Source organism: Pteropus medius, unplaced genomic scaffold, assembly GCF_902729225.1.
Source record: "Pteropus medius unplaced genomic scaffold, Ma_sr-lr_union100, whole genome shotgun sequence".
Lineage (NCBI taxonomy): Eukaryota > Metazoa > Chordata > Mammalia > Chiroptera > Pteropodidae > Pteropus > Pteropus medius.
In genome coordinates, this window is record NW_024354500.1 from 18,926,394 (window position 1) to 18,940,643 (window position 14,250).

General features: G+C 41.7%; 2 protein-coding genes across 3 annotated transcripts in view; one reads left to right on the forward strand and one right to left on the reverse strand.

The window, feature by feature from the left end:
* Positions 1 to 2,538: 2,538 nt before the first annotated feature.
* On the forward strand, positions 2,539 to 4,535 carry KHDC1L (KH domain containing 1 like). The gene is made up of 4 exons (XM_039853335.1): positions 2,539 to 2,558; positions 3,623 to 3,762; positions 3,920 to 4,102; positions 4,396 to 4,535. Exons 1-4 carry the CDS (start codon positions 2,539 to 2,541, stop codon positions 4,533 to 4,535), a joined length of 483 nt encoding a protein of 160 aa, XP_039709269.1.
* Positions 4,536 to 9,653: 5,118 nt separating this feature from the next.
* The window catches only part of KCNQ5 (potassium voltage-gated channel subfamily Q member 5), a 451,448-nt gene continuing 446,851 nt past the window's right edge, over positions 9,654 to 14,250 (reverse strand). For both annotated transcript variants that reach the window (XM_039853208.1, XM_039853207.1), the window contains one exon: positions 9,654 to 13,999. In XM_039853208.1, the coding sequence (XP_039709142.1) occupies positions 13,037 to 13,999 (963 nt within the window). In that variant the 3' untranslated portion in view covers positions 9,654 to 13,036. The remainder of the gene's footprint in view (positions 14,000 to 14,250) is intronic.

The window sequence follows — 14,250 nt, forward strand, 5'->3', positions numbered from 1 at the left end:
ATTGGCCTGTTTTAGGAAACTTTGGAAATAGAGAGGTTCTTCCTTCCTTCCTTCCTTCCTTCCTTCCTTCCTTCCTTCCTTCCTTCCTTCCTTCCTTCCTTCCTTCCTTCCTCCCTCCTCCCTCCCCTCCTCCTCCTCCCTCCTCCTTCTCTCTCTCTCTTTCTTACCTCTTGTGGAAATCTCACTAAAAATGGCAAGAAATTAAAGAACTTTTAGAAGTTTTGCTATTCTCACAAGGGTAGCCATAATAAAAAAGTGCCAGTTCATTTAAAGTCAGATGACCCAAAACTCTGAGGTAATTCCTTAACTTACCACTATGCTGAACAAGTAGCACAGACCAAAGCGATTGACCCCAGTGAGGGCTTATAACTATGTACTGGCCATTGTTTGCTTATTTTCAGGATAGATCGAGGACATTCCTGATGGTTAGCCAAGATGCTGATGGTAAATTGCTTGAAAGTTATTCTGGACCTAAGGAATTCCAGCTGATTTCTTTGGTGATGTGAGGCACACATTTCCGCTGTGGTTGTTTCTCAAAAAAAAAAAAAAAAAGCTCCAAAACTAGAAAGAAAAAATGAACTCTAAATCTAAACTTGAGAATACCCTCCAAGACTGTTGAACTTCCATATTCTGAGAATTGCTATTAGCTTTGATGACAATGAGATCAACTCCTGGGATTCAGAAGATTCCTTTAGGAGTTCATTTTGAGCCTGTACTCTGACATATTGCAAGCTTACAATTATAAGTATTACAAAGGACTCATTTGACACATCCGGCTTTGTTATTATAGGGATATGCAATATCCCCCTAATTAGCCATGTTTATTGGAAACATGGAAATTTAGTCTTTTGAATGAGACTAAACTTCCAAAAATCTGGAAAAACTCTACTATTGGCCTGGATGGAAAGGACTTCATTGGAAAACCCTAAACTGAAGATTCTTAAGTATCCTCCAGAAGTAAATACTCTTTAGAGAAAGACTAGTGAACCAAGACCTTCAGATCAAGCCAATGATGACATGAAGTAGATAGCTTCCTCTCAAGACAATAAAGCAAGAGATATTTTTGCTCTCTGCCCTCCTTTTTCATTTTGCTGTACTTATCATTGTGCTTTGGTGCCCCCTAGAGGTCAACCAAAATTTTTCACGGTTCTTTCACATATCTACACATTTTACTCTAACCATCTGTAGTATTTCTCTGCTACCTCAGGAAATGCAAAACTCGTGTGTTTTTCTCAGACTGTAGCTATTGTTCTAAATCTAATCGATTAATGGATTTGTTATCCTCTACCTGATTTGACTAACAAAAATTTAATAGCTGTTCTTTCCAACACTTTGAAAGGTAAATTTTCTTCTACTGGTTCCTTCTGGAATTTGAATTTTCCTCACAGTATTAATCCTAAACTTTACTGCTATAAAAATTGGACATTGACCCCAAATAACAAAATACTTATGCTGACTTATGAAGCACATGTACAGGAGTAGAAACAAATATTGAGGCTATTCTTGCCATATAAATTTGTTCTCTTCAGTGACTCCCCAGCCTCTACTCAAGCTTAATATTAAGAGACTGATAATTGTCCCACTTTCGTTGTGATCACTGATACTTGTATTATCCATTCAGCTTGTGCAATATTAATGTACTCCTCTTTATGTGGACATCAAGCTTTCACCTGATTATTATACTAACCTATCTTGTGTATATGGAGTAAATTTTAAAGACTTTCTAATATTTAAAACACCTAGTCCTGCAGGAAACTATGCTTCTCTGAAAAAGATAGTCAGAGACCTAAAATGAGGGAAACATGGACTATTCAGGAAGCTCCAAAAGAGAGAACTGATTCTCTCTTCATCTATACTCTGGCTGCTTCAATTCTAATAGTAAGAATACAATTAGAGAAGATGGTCTAAAATTTGTCTCTGACCCTAGCAGAAGTCATAAATGACACTACCTCTGGTCAAGAGATCCAATAAACTAGCTTAAAGTTTCATGGTGGTTATGGATGATTATACAGACTTTAGCTCTTTCTTGGCTACCTAAGAACTTTGTTTTATAGCAAACACTGCAGCACCTACTTAAAATACTATCAGTCAGGTAGAATAATTTGTAGTTAAGTTAAAAAAAAGACTACCTGGCTCTCTAGGATCATCTAGATTCAGATGGATTTGGGAACCTGATTTCATGGCCTGGTTTTGGAATCTAGGCTCTTTCTTTTGCAGGGTAGTAATAAGATTAATAATCATTTTGTTTCTGGTAATTACCTGTACTGTAGTTGATCCATGTGTCCTGTTCAGGCTTAAACGCTACTGTGCATTCATTGTCAATTTACATGATTCAATAACTCATCTTGCAACAGAAGGCACATGAGAGAATCACGGTGGTTCAGATGCAGACGGTGTTCTCCAAATAACCTTGTGATCAATGGATTCTGATGATATTGTGAATCTGAACCCTGCAGATGAATGTCCTAAGGGTTGACTTGACTTTAGGTCAAAAAGGGAGATAGGAAAAAACAAACAAACAAACCCATACTTAGGAGCATGCTGCTGCTAGCTGACAGGTAAATGCCAATGTTCCCTACCAAACATAATACATCTCTTGCAGAATATTTTAACCAGTCAAGACCTTAGTGATCGTGGTGGAACAAGACGTAGAAAGACCACTCTATCACTGTGTTTGAAATTAGACAGTGACAATGACACTCTGAAGTCAAAACCCATAATCTCCCTGCTTCCTAGATGAAAATTGCTACAGTTACCACCAAATTGCCCCATTTTTACTAAACTGGCCTGTGTTTCTCTAATCACTCCTTAGAATCACTCGACCAAATGCTGTGATAAGCTTCCCACAACCCCCATCAATGAAGAGGCTCTGTATTCCTGTGTTGTTTCCTCTCCATGCAACACACTAAATAAGCTCAGTTTTATTTGCTACACATGTATAGTTATTGGTGGGCCAGCAGTAACTGCTCTGGTCTGAATGTTTGTGTACCCCCAAAATTCACACGTTGGTGATGGTATCAGGAGGTGAGGCCTTTGGAAGGGCTCCTCCTCATTAATATGATTAGTGTCCTTATGAAAGAGTCCCCAGAGAGCTTGCTTGCTCCTTTGGCCACATAAGGACACATTGAAAAGAAGGCTGTCTAGGAACCATGAAGCTCTCACCAGATACCAAATCTGCTGGTGCTGTGATCTTGGACTTCGCAGCCTCCGTTTAGTTCTCTCACCTATGAGAAATAAATGCTTGTTTATAGGCCACCCAGTCTATGATATTTTGTAACAGCAGTGTGAACAGACTAAACCAGTTCCTGTCCAAGTCCTGGGAGGCCATTTTAGGACCTTCTTGCCCTAGTACCTTCCATCCCTCAACCCCTGTCAGTTGCCCTGCTCCAAAATCTTTTGAAATTAGAATGAAAATGATTTTGAATTCCCGAGCATCAGAGAGACAAGTACTAATCAGATAATCCAATTTCATATGAAAGAATTAAGCTTGGAGTGGATTTTTTTTGAGAGAAGCTATAGGGATGGGCCACCCCTCCCTAAGGTGGTCCAAGACATGGGGTTATTTAGACACACATGGCCCGGTACTTTCCTGATCTTCTAAGTTTTTTTTTTTTTTTGACAGATCAATTGAGCTTTCCCCTATTCTGAATCACGACATGGAAACAAGGACTTGCAGTGAGGAGCCATGGTGGATTAACCCTGAAAACTTTTACCTTCCATTGGTATTTTACATGGAAGAGGACCAGGAGGAGCGCATCTTTGGTGGGTGGCCCTTGCCCATGTCCTTCCCCTACTCCTCTCTTCCAGGCTGCCAACCTTCCATCTGTCCCAGGTCTCTATCTCCAAATGACCTCCCACTTTCTGCCTCCCCCCACCCGCCTTTGCTAATAGTTTACTGTGCTTCTCCCTGGGCTCACAGGCCGTCTTGACACAGACCTTCATTGCATTGAGGTGCACAGCCACACCTTCATTCAACTGGAGGGGTGGTTCACGGCCACAGGCCAGACACGTGTCACCATAGTCGGACCACCTGAGGCAAGGCAGTGGCTGTTCCTTATGATCTTGAGCATGGGGAGCTGGGATTTGGACCAGCAGGCCCGAGGTAGGTGGTTGAAAGCTTGACGATGAAGTTGTGTGGCATCTTGGTTTCTTCAAGGATCACTTGGGTGGCTGGGAATCCAGGTGCTCCCTGGAGCCCTTGAGAAGCAGGGATCTGGAGACACAGCTATTTTTGTGGTGTGCAGTCTGGGAGTTATGGGAAGGTAGTGGCAAGATGTGGATGGAGCACCTGGAAAGGCCTGGGCTGGGGTAACACCCTTCAGCATTCCCTTGGGGATCCTGGCCTACCCTGGGGTCCCAGTTGTGAGTTCTGCCTCACTAGGACACTCTCTGCAGGCCTCAAGATGCTGCAGCGTGTCCGGAGCCAGGCACTGACCAAGGACGACCTGGCAGCGGCCCCCAGCATGCAGCTCTACCCTACGGCCCTGTCTTTGCCAGTCAGGAGGGGCAGGACTGTCCATTGCAGGTTTTGCTAGACTTCCACTTACCAGTTGCTTGGTTCTTCTGGATTCCATTAGATTTCACTGTCAGTAACAAAAGACTGATCTCCTCTGGGCAGTTGAGATATAGGGGAAGCTTTGGCTTAGCCGTTGTTGAGAAAGAGGTGAAAGGCATTGATGGAAGTTTGCATTTGTAGCCTAATGCTTTCCTCAGATGTTCCAGGCAGGTCTGAGAGACATGTCTCCGAAATGTAAGAAAGTGTTCTGTGGGCAAAGAAACTCAATAAAATAAGTGGCTCAATGTGCACAGCCTTTAGCATGCTGTCCTCTTTCCTTTGGATAAGCTTATCTATCTCAGCAGGGGCTTCTGCGCAGGTTTGGTGCTGAGATTTGGAGAACCATGATGTACTGCATTTGCTGCCTCCAGGAGACAGCCCAGTAAAAGAGTATGAAACAGAAAAGACAGCTCTTATACAAAGAGAAAAGACAGCTTCTCTCAGACCCAGAGCTTGGTCAGACTGCTCTGGATTGAAAACAGGGGCTTCTAGAAAAGACCCTCCTAGGAACCCTAGGATTCCCCCACTTCCCGTATCTTAAGAAACAGAAAATTGAGAGAAGGGACATATGTGGAGGAGTGTATTTAGATGGAGATAAAGTAGTCCCACCCCAACTGCCTGGGGAAGTAGCAGTCAGGAAGCCTGGTGAACACCGTGTGCCCAAGCATTGTCCTTGACTGTCAGAAATTAAAGGGTGGGATTGGGAAGTGGGGGGTTCTGGAGCAAAGGATCCTTGAGGTCCCTCAAGCCATGAATAAAATGATGAGTAAGGCTGCTTGAACATTCATTCTAGAACTTTCCCGAGTGCCAAATCCACATTTGGATCTCTTTGCCCAAGATTACGGCAAGCTAAACATGTCCTCACTTGAACTCCTCCTCTTCAACCTTCTCCGGCAGCCTGCATCTCACAATGAGGCCATTGTAGTGCTCTAGGTCAGAGAAGATGGTGTCTTGGACTACCGTGGAACGGTGGAAGTGCTAAGAAATGATTGAATTTGGAATATATTTTGAAGCCAGCAAGATTTTTTCTAATTTCATGGTTTTTGGCCAGTTATTAAACAAAAATTACATCAGGTTCGTGGTAGAAAAACACTCATGAATCTGGAAGAAAACCAAAGCATACTATTCTCAAAGGAAATATCATGCTTACTTTCTCATGGGTAATTTAAAGATTAATGGCTCATAAAGTAGGGGGAAAAACATTTTTGTGTGTATTAAAGACTTTTGCAAAAAGACACTATTGTCTCCCTTAATTAAGTTTCGCACCAGGAATTATCAAATTGACATTCTGCCTTCTCGGAGCTGTAATTTTGATTGCTACATCTCAGTCACCAAAGATTGCTGTGTGGGCACAGCTCAGGTATTAATGTAGTTTATATCTTGAACAATGGAGAGAGACTAAATGCATTTAAATCTTATCTTTACCACTAAATAGCTTTGTGATCTTTGGCAATTTACTGATTTCTCAGTGCATTACTTCTCTCAACTAATAATAACTACCTATAACTATACAGGTCACACACACACACACACACACACACACACACACACACACACACATCTATTCATTATTCTATTCTATTCTAACAGTTATAGTTTTGTAGGATTCTCCTCCCTAGTTTCAAAGGAGGAGTTCTGATTGGCTGAAGCCAGTCAGGGCATACACATAGTGACTGCTACCAGATTCAGGAATGAGCATGTGATCTAATCAGGTGTCTAATCAGTCTAATCAGGTGTCAGGAAAGGATTTATATTCCACAGTTGGGTGGAGAGTTCCCACCCCATTTGCAATCCTGTTAGATGTGATCAAGGAGGTCTGTGACACCAACTGGCCCTGGAAGCCATCTTTTGGACAATAAGAGAAACCATCAGTAGTACCCTGCTGATGAGGAGGAAAGCAGAGAAAGAACTTGGGACCTCGATGTTGTAACTGAGCAAATCATATTTTACCTGGAGCCACCGTACCTCTGGACGTCATTTATGTTAGATAATAGAAAGTCCTTATGTTTAAAGTTGTTTCAGCCAGGGTTTTCTTATACCTATAGCCAAATACACCCTAAGTGATACATTACCTGTGGGAATGAGGGGAGGATTAAATGAGATAATACATGAGAAGCATTTATTGGCACAGTACTGGGCAGTTCACCAAACATGGGCTGTTATTCTAAAGTCTGGGACCCAAACACTCCGTAGGCTGGCTCTGGCTCTGGGCCTGGCATGGGTAGGATACAGAGTAAAGATAAGTGGGGAGCAGGAATGTGATATTCCAGGGCTCAGGAACAGGGGAAAGAAGACTAGACCCCCTGATTTTCTTTGGAGCCGACAGTGAAGTTGAGAGAAGTCAGTCTTCCCAATGAACTAGCAAAGTTTAGGCATGGACATCATATATGGTGTCTTGGGGATGGAGAGGGATAGAGGCCAAAGATGCTGAGGCCTGGGTGGGGTTGAGAGAGGGGCTGCTATTTTAAGTCCTGTAGAAACATGATTACCAGTTATTTGGCATTAATTAATTTCCTGTCAGACCCCTTTAAAATACGAAGACCTTTGAGAGAAGTAACAGATTAAATCTGGGACAATGTAAATGAAGCTTGATGATTGTTCTTTCTCTTGACTGAAAGACTTCTGAATTTGCAGATTGGAAGTTGCTGAAAGCTGAGTAAAAGGCCCAGGGAGATCGAGGCACTTCCATTCATTTGACATTATTGAGTGCCTACTGCATGGCATGGTATAAGAAGCCCAAGTTATAATGTGAGTGAGATGTCCCTGCCTCAAGCAGTTTCAGTCTGGGGCATCTGAAGTGACTCTGGGCCCAAGTGAAGACATTTCAGGGTAATGCTCAGGAGGAAAATCTAGGCAGGAGATATATGATTGGGTGGGCTTATTCTGCGTTAGTACTTGAGATCATAGATAAGACCACCTGGGGGAGAGTGTGAAAGGTGAGGAGCAAAGGGAAGTGGGGCATGATAGAATCTGTGGGGACTCTGACAGTTAAGTGATGAAAAACAAGAAGGTTGGAAAAGTGAATAAAGATAATTGAGCCAGAGAGGTAGGAGACAAACTGGGAAGCAGTTTTAAGTAGTTGCCGTGTCAGCTACCTCAGAAAGTCCAAAAGGGATGCTGACTGAATGTGTCCATTGAATCTGTTTCTAGAAAGTCATGGATGAACTCAGACCAGTTTTCCGTGGTATTGGGTAGACTGTGGGTCTGACTCTCACGTGCTGGTTAGCAGACGGATGTTATGGAAATGGGAAAACCTCATGTAATTTATTTTATAAGTAGTTTGGTTATAAAAAGAAGGTGAGATGTATAGCAAAACAAAGAGGAAGGTTAAGTTCTCGAGTGTTGCTAATAGCATGGGAGAAGCTTACTCAGTTTATGAGGGGAAAGAGTGAGAGTGAGATGTTACCGATAAGAGGAAGGAGAGAGGCAACAGGAACAACCAGGGGCTTGGGATCTAGAGCTGAACAGACCTCTTTAAAGGCAAGGAGTTCCCATCCTGGAGTGGCAGAGGTCTCCCCACCACCAGGCGCCGCGGTGGGACCTCTGATAACTGGAGGTAGTGTTGGAACATTGCCCAGAGGGCTCAGGTGAAGCACTTCAGAGATGCTCAAAAGCATCTGTGACCTGAGTGTGTGTGGTATGATGTCTTCATGACTCAAATGAAGGAGAGTGGCACCCTGAGCTGTAGCAAAGGGAAGGTGTGAGTAGCTACTTACTCGAGGGCACAGGATGGGCCGGGATCGGAACTCTGGGAAGGGAGTCACAGCGATGTGGACGAAGAAAAAAGGAAGGAAGAAGCAGCAAGTAGTGGACAGGTGAGCATCCAAACAATAAGAAAAAGGGCAGATCAGTGAAAAGTTGAAAAAGTAGGTGCAGGTGTCCTGACAGTGTTTGGGAACGCTAGAACCCCCATGTCTATCCTAAAGCGTACAGGACTTAAAATAGTAAAAAAGTTATGATTCATGTGAATGAGCAAAGAGAAATATATCATACAAATGTATCTTTGGAATTTCTTCTATTTGTCTGAGCAGGAAATTGTTTTCCATTCAATAGGTTTGTGGTGCTGTGATTTAAGGCAGTGCATAAACCTATAGTTTGCATAGTATCTGATAAATTTCTGCTTCGAAATGTAGTAAAAATCTCAATGATTTGGAATTAGGTAGGCTTGAGGGTGAAGTCTTATTGTAATTAATGAGAATTTAAAAAGTTTAAAAAAAATTTTTTCTGTACTAGATTTTTAAAGCAGTTGAAACCAGGCTAATAAAAGTGGCTGCTCTAAGGTCTGGGAGCTTATTTTTATCCATGATTAGGACAGAATAATCGTTGTGAGTATATTTTGCTTTTAAATGGTGATGCTGAGAGGTACTGCTAACGTATGTAGTTGCAAAAGTGTTTGGAAGTGGCTTACACTTTTAAGTTGGTCAAGCAAGCCTGTTTCATACAGTGTTGTTGTCACTGGTCTCTCTAGAAGGTGGTAGAATGGACACATACCAGTCTGATCTCATTAGAACCATGCTGGGTGATCCCCTTACATTATCCTCCAGGATAATACTGCCTCATTAATTTTCCTCTTGTCCGAAACGTATGAAATGTCTCTGTTAGAACTTTGTTGCTTTGTATTCCAGAGTTCTAACATTCTGAGACTCCATTAAAATAATTCCCTTGGAATTAATCATGGACACATAGTGCAAAATTGCTAGTGGAATAGAAGGAATGGGATTTTTTAGAGAAGAGGGAAAAAATCCATTTTGGAGCAGGAGCCCTCCCCTGGAAAGACAGAGCTGAGTAGGTGCTAAAAATGGTTATTCTGAGTGGCCAGGGACTGCAGCATTTGGGTACCTGCCTGGTCACCATTTCTTATCATTTGTTTAGCAAACTTTTTTTATTATAGTTAGCACAAAGCTCACATGCACTGGTATCTGAGTTTTGATATGTCAAACTAAAAAAAAAAAAATCAAATTTATATCAAATTATTTTTCTTATGATACCCTCAAAAACATTTACAAATCTCTCTCTTTCCAATTATTTCTTCAGCAACATTGCAAAAAGATAGTTTTATATTTTATACCAAAATTTGTATATAGTCAGTTCGGTTGACTGGGACCAGTCAGTTCAGACCCAAACAGTTAGTTCCAGATAACAACAGTCACATTAGCTATTTATAGACATCTTTTTAATGTTTTACTTTAAAACAAATAATCTCAGTAAAAGAGAGCAAAGGAAATTACATTTTAATGGTAGCTTGAAATGGATATGGTATTCCTGATTTATTTGTTTTCAGGAAACAGACAATTGCATTGTCATACATGACTTTTAGAACTGCTCACTTAAATGCACATAATTATATAAATTAAGTTTCTCTTACAAAAACATAACCAAGTCATTTTAAGGCAAAAAAAAATATCAGCTTCTGGGGGAGATAAGGTAATATTTATGATATTTTCTTAAGTGACCCGTTAATTTAGTTGCTTAGGTTTCATCATTCCTTATAGTTTTGTTTTGCAAATGGACGTGAGAATTAGCCACTTTGTGCCTGATTTCCTCCTATTAGACTTGTTTAACCTGCAAATTAAGAATGTTCAGAATCACTGAGTCAATGGGAGGTGAGAAAGGCACCTTAGAGCAAGAGATAAAAAATTAAAAACTCAATAAAGTGTCTTTAAACAAAACTTGCTATCTATGGATATCAATTTAGTTGAACACAATGCAAACGTTTAGATCAGACATAGCAACATTTTTTTGTTAACCTCATACAAGGGATGTTTGCAATTAAGTGTTAGCTTGATTAACCCTGCACATTGAAGAAGGCAGACAAACTTGAACTGAGAAAGCACATGGCTACTCAGTGCTTAGTTAAACTGTGCTTCAAGACACCATTTGGGATTGACCAATGGGACCTTGCTAAGTGTAAATGGGAGACCCCTCTCAACTCCACAGAGAGTAACACAACAGTTGAATCCTATGGTTTTCACATAATACAACTATCTTTTAACATCCAAGAGTTTTTTTGCTCGAGTAAGATAGACACAAAATGGCCATTGGCTTCAATGCATAAGTTTTTCACAATATGGTTTATCACATTTTTCTGTGATTAAGACCTCAGTGATGCTTATAGATTTTGTTTTTGAATCTTCTGTCTTCAGCAATTCTGGATGAACTCTACTGTGTTTGAGGCCTAATGAGGCCCAAGGAGGGGTCCCCAATACATTCAGAATTCCTGCTGCCAGTGGGGTTCGACCCAGGACAGAGTATGTCCAAGAATCAGTGCTCCCTGAAAGTTGCTGCCTCCATCCTCTACCTCCAAGTGCATGGCAGGTGTCTGGCTTTAGGTCAGTGGAGGCGTGTATGTGCGTGTGTGTGTGCGTGCGTGTGCGTGTGCAGCCTCCTCTGGAGGGCGTATCACAACTTCAGGTTGAGTGGAGAGGTGGGTAGATAAAAAAAAATCACATTTAATAATTTACTAAGAGTCTGTTTCAAAAATGAAAATACTTACTTTAAAAGCTTGATAAATTTTTTTAACTAAAGTGGAAAATTTAGACTCTATTTCCTCTGTGTCTCCAGCAACCAAGAAGATCCTGAATGGTACACTCCAGGGCAGTATGCTAGAATTCAGGGGTGTTTGAGAAGAGAGAGCTTTCAAAATTTCAGTGTCCATCAAAAGGGACAAGGATTTTAAAAGGTTGAGAAGCACATTTTGGTAGAGTGGAGAAGTGGTTTCCTTGGGGACGGAGGCTGATTAAGGCCTGGTGAAGTTCAGAAGTAAAATAGTGACAGGGAATTGACAAGCAATTAATGGAGAAGAAAGGTAAAGAGAGTCGAGAATGGAGAAAGCTGGTTGTGGAAGAGAGCTAGGAAGGACTGGTGGATTTCAGGGCTTCCTCCACCTTTGGGTACCCGGTTGAGATCCCTGCTCATTCTTCTGGACTGCTGGAGAAGTTTGTCTGGAGGCACTTCTCCTTACCATTTGAAGGCCATTACCTTGGCCGAAGTTTTGCCGATCTGAGATTACTAGACTGGTTTCTAACAAGCAGTCAGCATTGCTTGCTTTCTGGTCAATACATTTTTCATTTTGTTTCTCTTGGGCTTTTTGCCGTCAAGCTGAATGATAAAGTGTTTTGATCTGCAGACCTTGCCAGTGCTACCTGACTTCCAACAGTAAACATTTATACCAGGAAGCTGAACCGATAATTTCAGATTTGGGGCAACATTCTTGGAAAGAACAGCAAATGTTCACTATGGTATAAAAGGTGAAGGAGGTTTAGTTTTAGCCTTTCATATGCAAAATGTACTCCATAATAGCAAAAAACATTCAGGGCATATTAAAAAATAAATAACTTGCAAAATTCTCTGTTTATATATAAGAATAAGATGTTTAGGCAGTTGAACTCCTTAGCAGTATTCATTTTCTAAAAAATCGAGTTCTTTTATTTTGGTTTGTTCCTGTCCTTCTCCTTGCCCTTTGAGGGGAAGTCGTTTTCTCGAACTTCACTTACTTCCTGGTGTTGTGTCTGGGTTCTTCCCCAGCCTTTCCCATCTCAGTCTCACTCACATGTCTCATTCCCTGGGATCCTGCCTGTATATCAGCTTAGTGGGAATAGCTCCTCACACTTCCCCTTTATGTGGGTGGTACTGGCAAGCCTGGGGCGGCGCCATTGCAGAGAGATCAGCCCAGTCACACTGGCCGTTCTATTGATCGGTATTTCATATGCTTGTGTAGAAGTTGACCACTTAGAAAGTTGATCCAGCCATTAGGGAATATGTTTCCATGAAGTCAAATGTGTCAAATAGTCAGTCTATTTGCCCCACTGGCCCTGAATTTCACGCTTTGCACATTTTCTAGTTGAAGAACATTCTCGTCATAAAGAACAACAACATGAAAATGATGTGCAAAATTGCTTGCCACAGCGTTAAATCACCAAAAGCATACAAATCGACATTCAAATTACATTAATAATAACATGACTGAATAGGAATGGGTTGGCAAATATATCTCGAAATAAGCAGCCATTTCTATTATTCCCAAATTCTGCTTTACTTGATACCTTGTTAGCAGCTGTTGTTGATAACCATTGTGTTTAAATATACATCATGGCCTAATTTTGAAAATGTATTTTGTATTTAATCGCAAAGCAGAAATGGCTGAAATTTGAAGGTGTTTACTCCCATAATTTCAAAACACAGAATCAAATCTTCTAAATGACCTAATTTTCACACACCCCACAGCGTTAGCAGTGTTCGATTTCTCAGGATTTTTAACTCAAGGTACGTTACTAAATGAGTGGGTTAATGTTGATGTACCTTGGAATTTCAGCCATCCCTAAACATGCATTTTCATGCAATTAAAAGATAATGGGCTTATAAACCGCCTTTCACGTTCTTCCTGATTCTTGCAAATTGAATTTTAGAAGGGCTTTCAAAATAGTTCATGCAATGATATGTATGGCTAAAGGAACTGCTATGCTTAGAAAGAAAACGAGGAACTTATTTCAGTTTGACATGAGGCAAGCTGAGGGCATCCGTACTTTCTCCGGCCTTACAAATGCTCTGAGATGATCGTGATCTTCCAGTCCTTAGAGAGTCTGACGCCAAAGCCGATTCCCTGGCCGGCTGCGGCATGGCATCAAAAGCGTCTGTCTCAGTCTCTTCCGGACCCACCTCTTCATCAGTTATAAACAATTTGGATTCCCTCCATTTGGGGTAAAAATCTTGGCTGCCTCTGGAGCCACTTGACTCGCTCCCTGAAAGCTGTATATTCAGTTCCTCTGTCGACCTGATCAAGTTTTGTACAGACAAAGATTTGCCCAAGTCCTTGGGCCCTACAGGGTGGACAGATAGCAGAGTTTCTCCTCCCATGTCAAAGCTTTTCCTCAAAGAACGGTCCTTGGTCAGATTCGACTGTGCAACCTGAACATTTTCCTTGGAAGCAACAAGGCAGGTGGTGACATCTGAAATGCTTTCCTGTAAGCCTGGGGGGGTTGGGTGCAGGGTGTCTGGCCTGGGCAGAAGCTTGATGGCTGGGAGAGGAGGCGGGATCTGTAAAGTTGTTGGGGCTGCCGGCTTAGGTGCCGCGTTTATTTGGTTTGCAATATTGTTGGTGGCTGCCACTGCAGAGCCATCGCTTTGACTCATTGGCACCTGTGTTGTTTGACTGTGCATAGTAGGGCTAAGCGCGTAGAAAGTCTGAGCGCTGAACTCATTTGGCGTCAGAATGAACTGCAGGCCACGAGAGATGTTGGCACTAGCTGATCTGGTTAAGCAGCCACTGTTCTGTGCGGAACTGGACAGGTCCTTGCTGTCAACGGGGCTTTGATAGTCAGACGTCTGTTCACATTCAAAAGGTGGGATCTGGAATGAGGCCAAAGTGAGGGCTGAAGCAGAGCCTTTCCGGAGGACCTGTTGATATATGTCTAGTAGGCAGTCCAGCTTGGACTCTATGGATTGTACCTAAAAATGGGGAAAATGATTACAGATGAGTATAACCTGTTATTAAGAATGGGCTTCCTGTCTAGGATTAAAAAATCAAGTCAAGGTGTGTCAATATAATTAAATATTGAGTGTAAAGTATAATACAGTCCTGACACTTAGTGCTGTTTTAGAGAGTGACGTCTAGCAATGGTGGGGCCAAAGGAAAACTTGAGAGGAGAGAGATGCTTTGGCATCTACATAATCTCCATTGGCACCCCTCTCCCCCAAGT

Excerpts from the sequence above, each read along its gene's own strand:
- KHDC1L (XM_039853335.1), top strand. The coding sequence starts at position 2,539 with ATGCTGCTGCTAGCTGACAG. Across the intron at positions 2,559-3,622 it reads ATGCTGCTGCTAGCTGACAG|ATCAATTGAGCTTTCCCCTA; the intron begins GTAAATGCCAAT and ends TTTTTTTGACAG. Across the intron at positions 3,763-3,919 it reads CCAGGAGGAGCGCATCTTTG|GCCGTCTTGACACAGACCTT; the intron begins GTGGGTGGCCCT and ends CTGGGCTCACAG.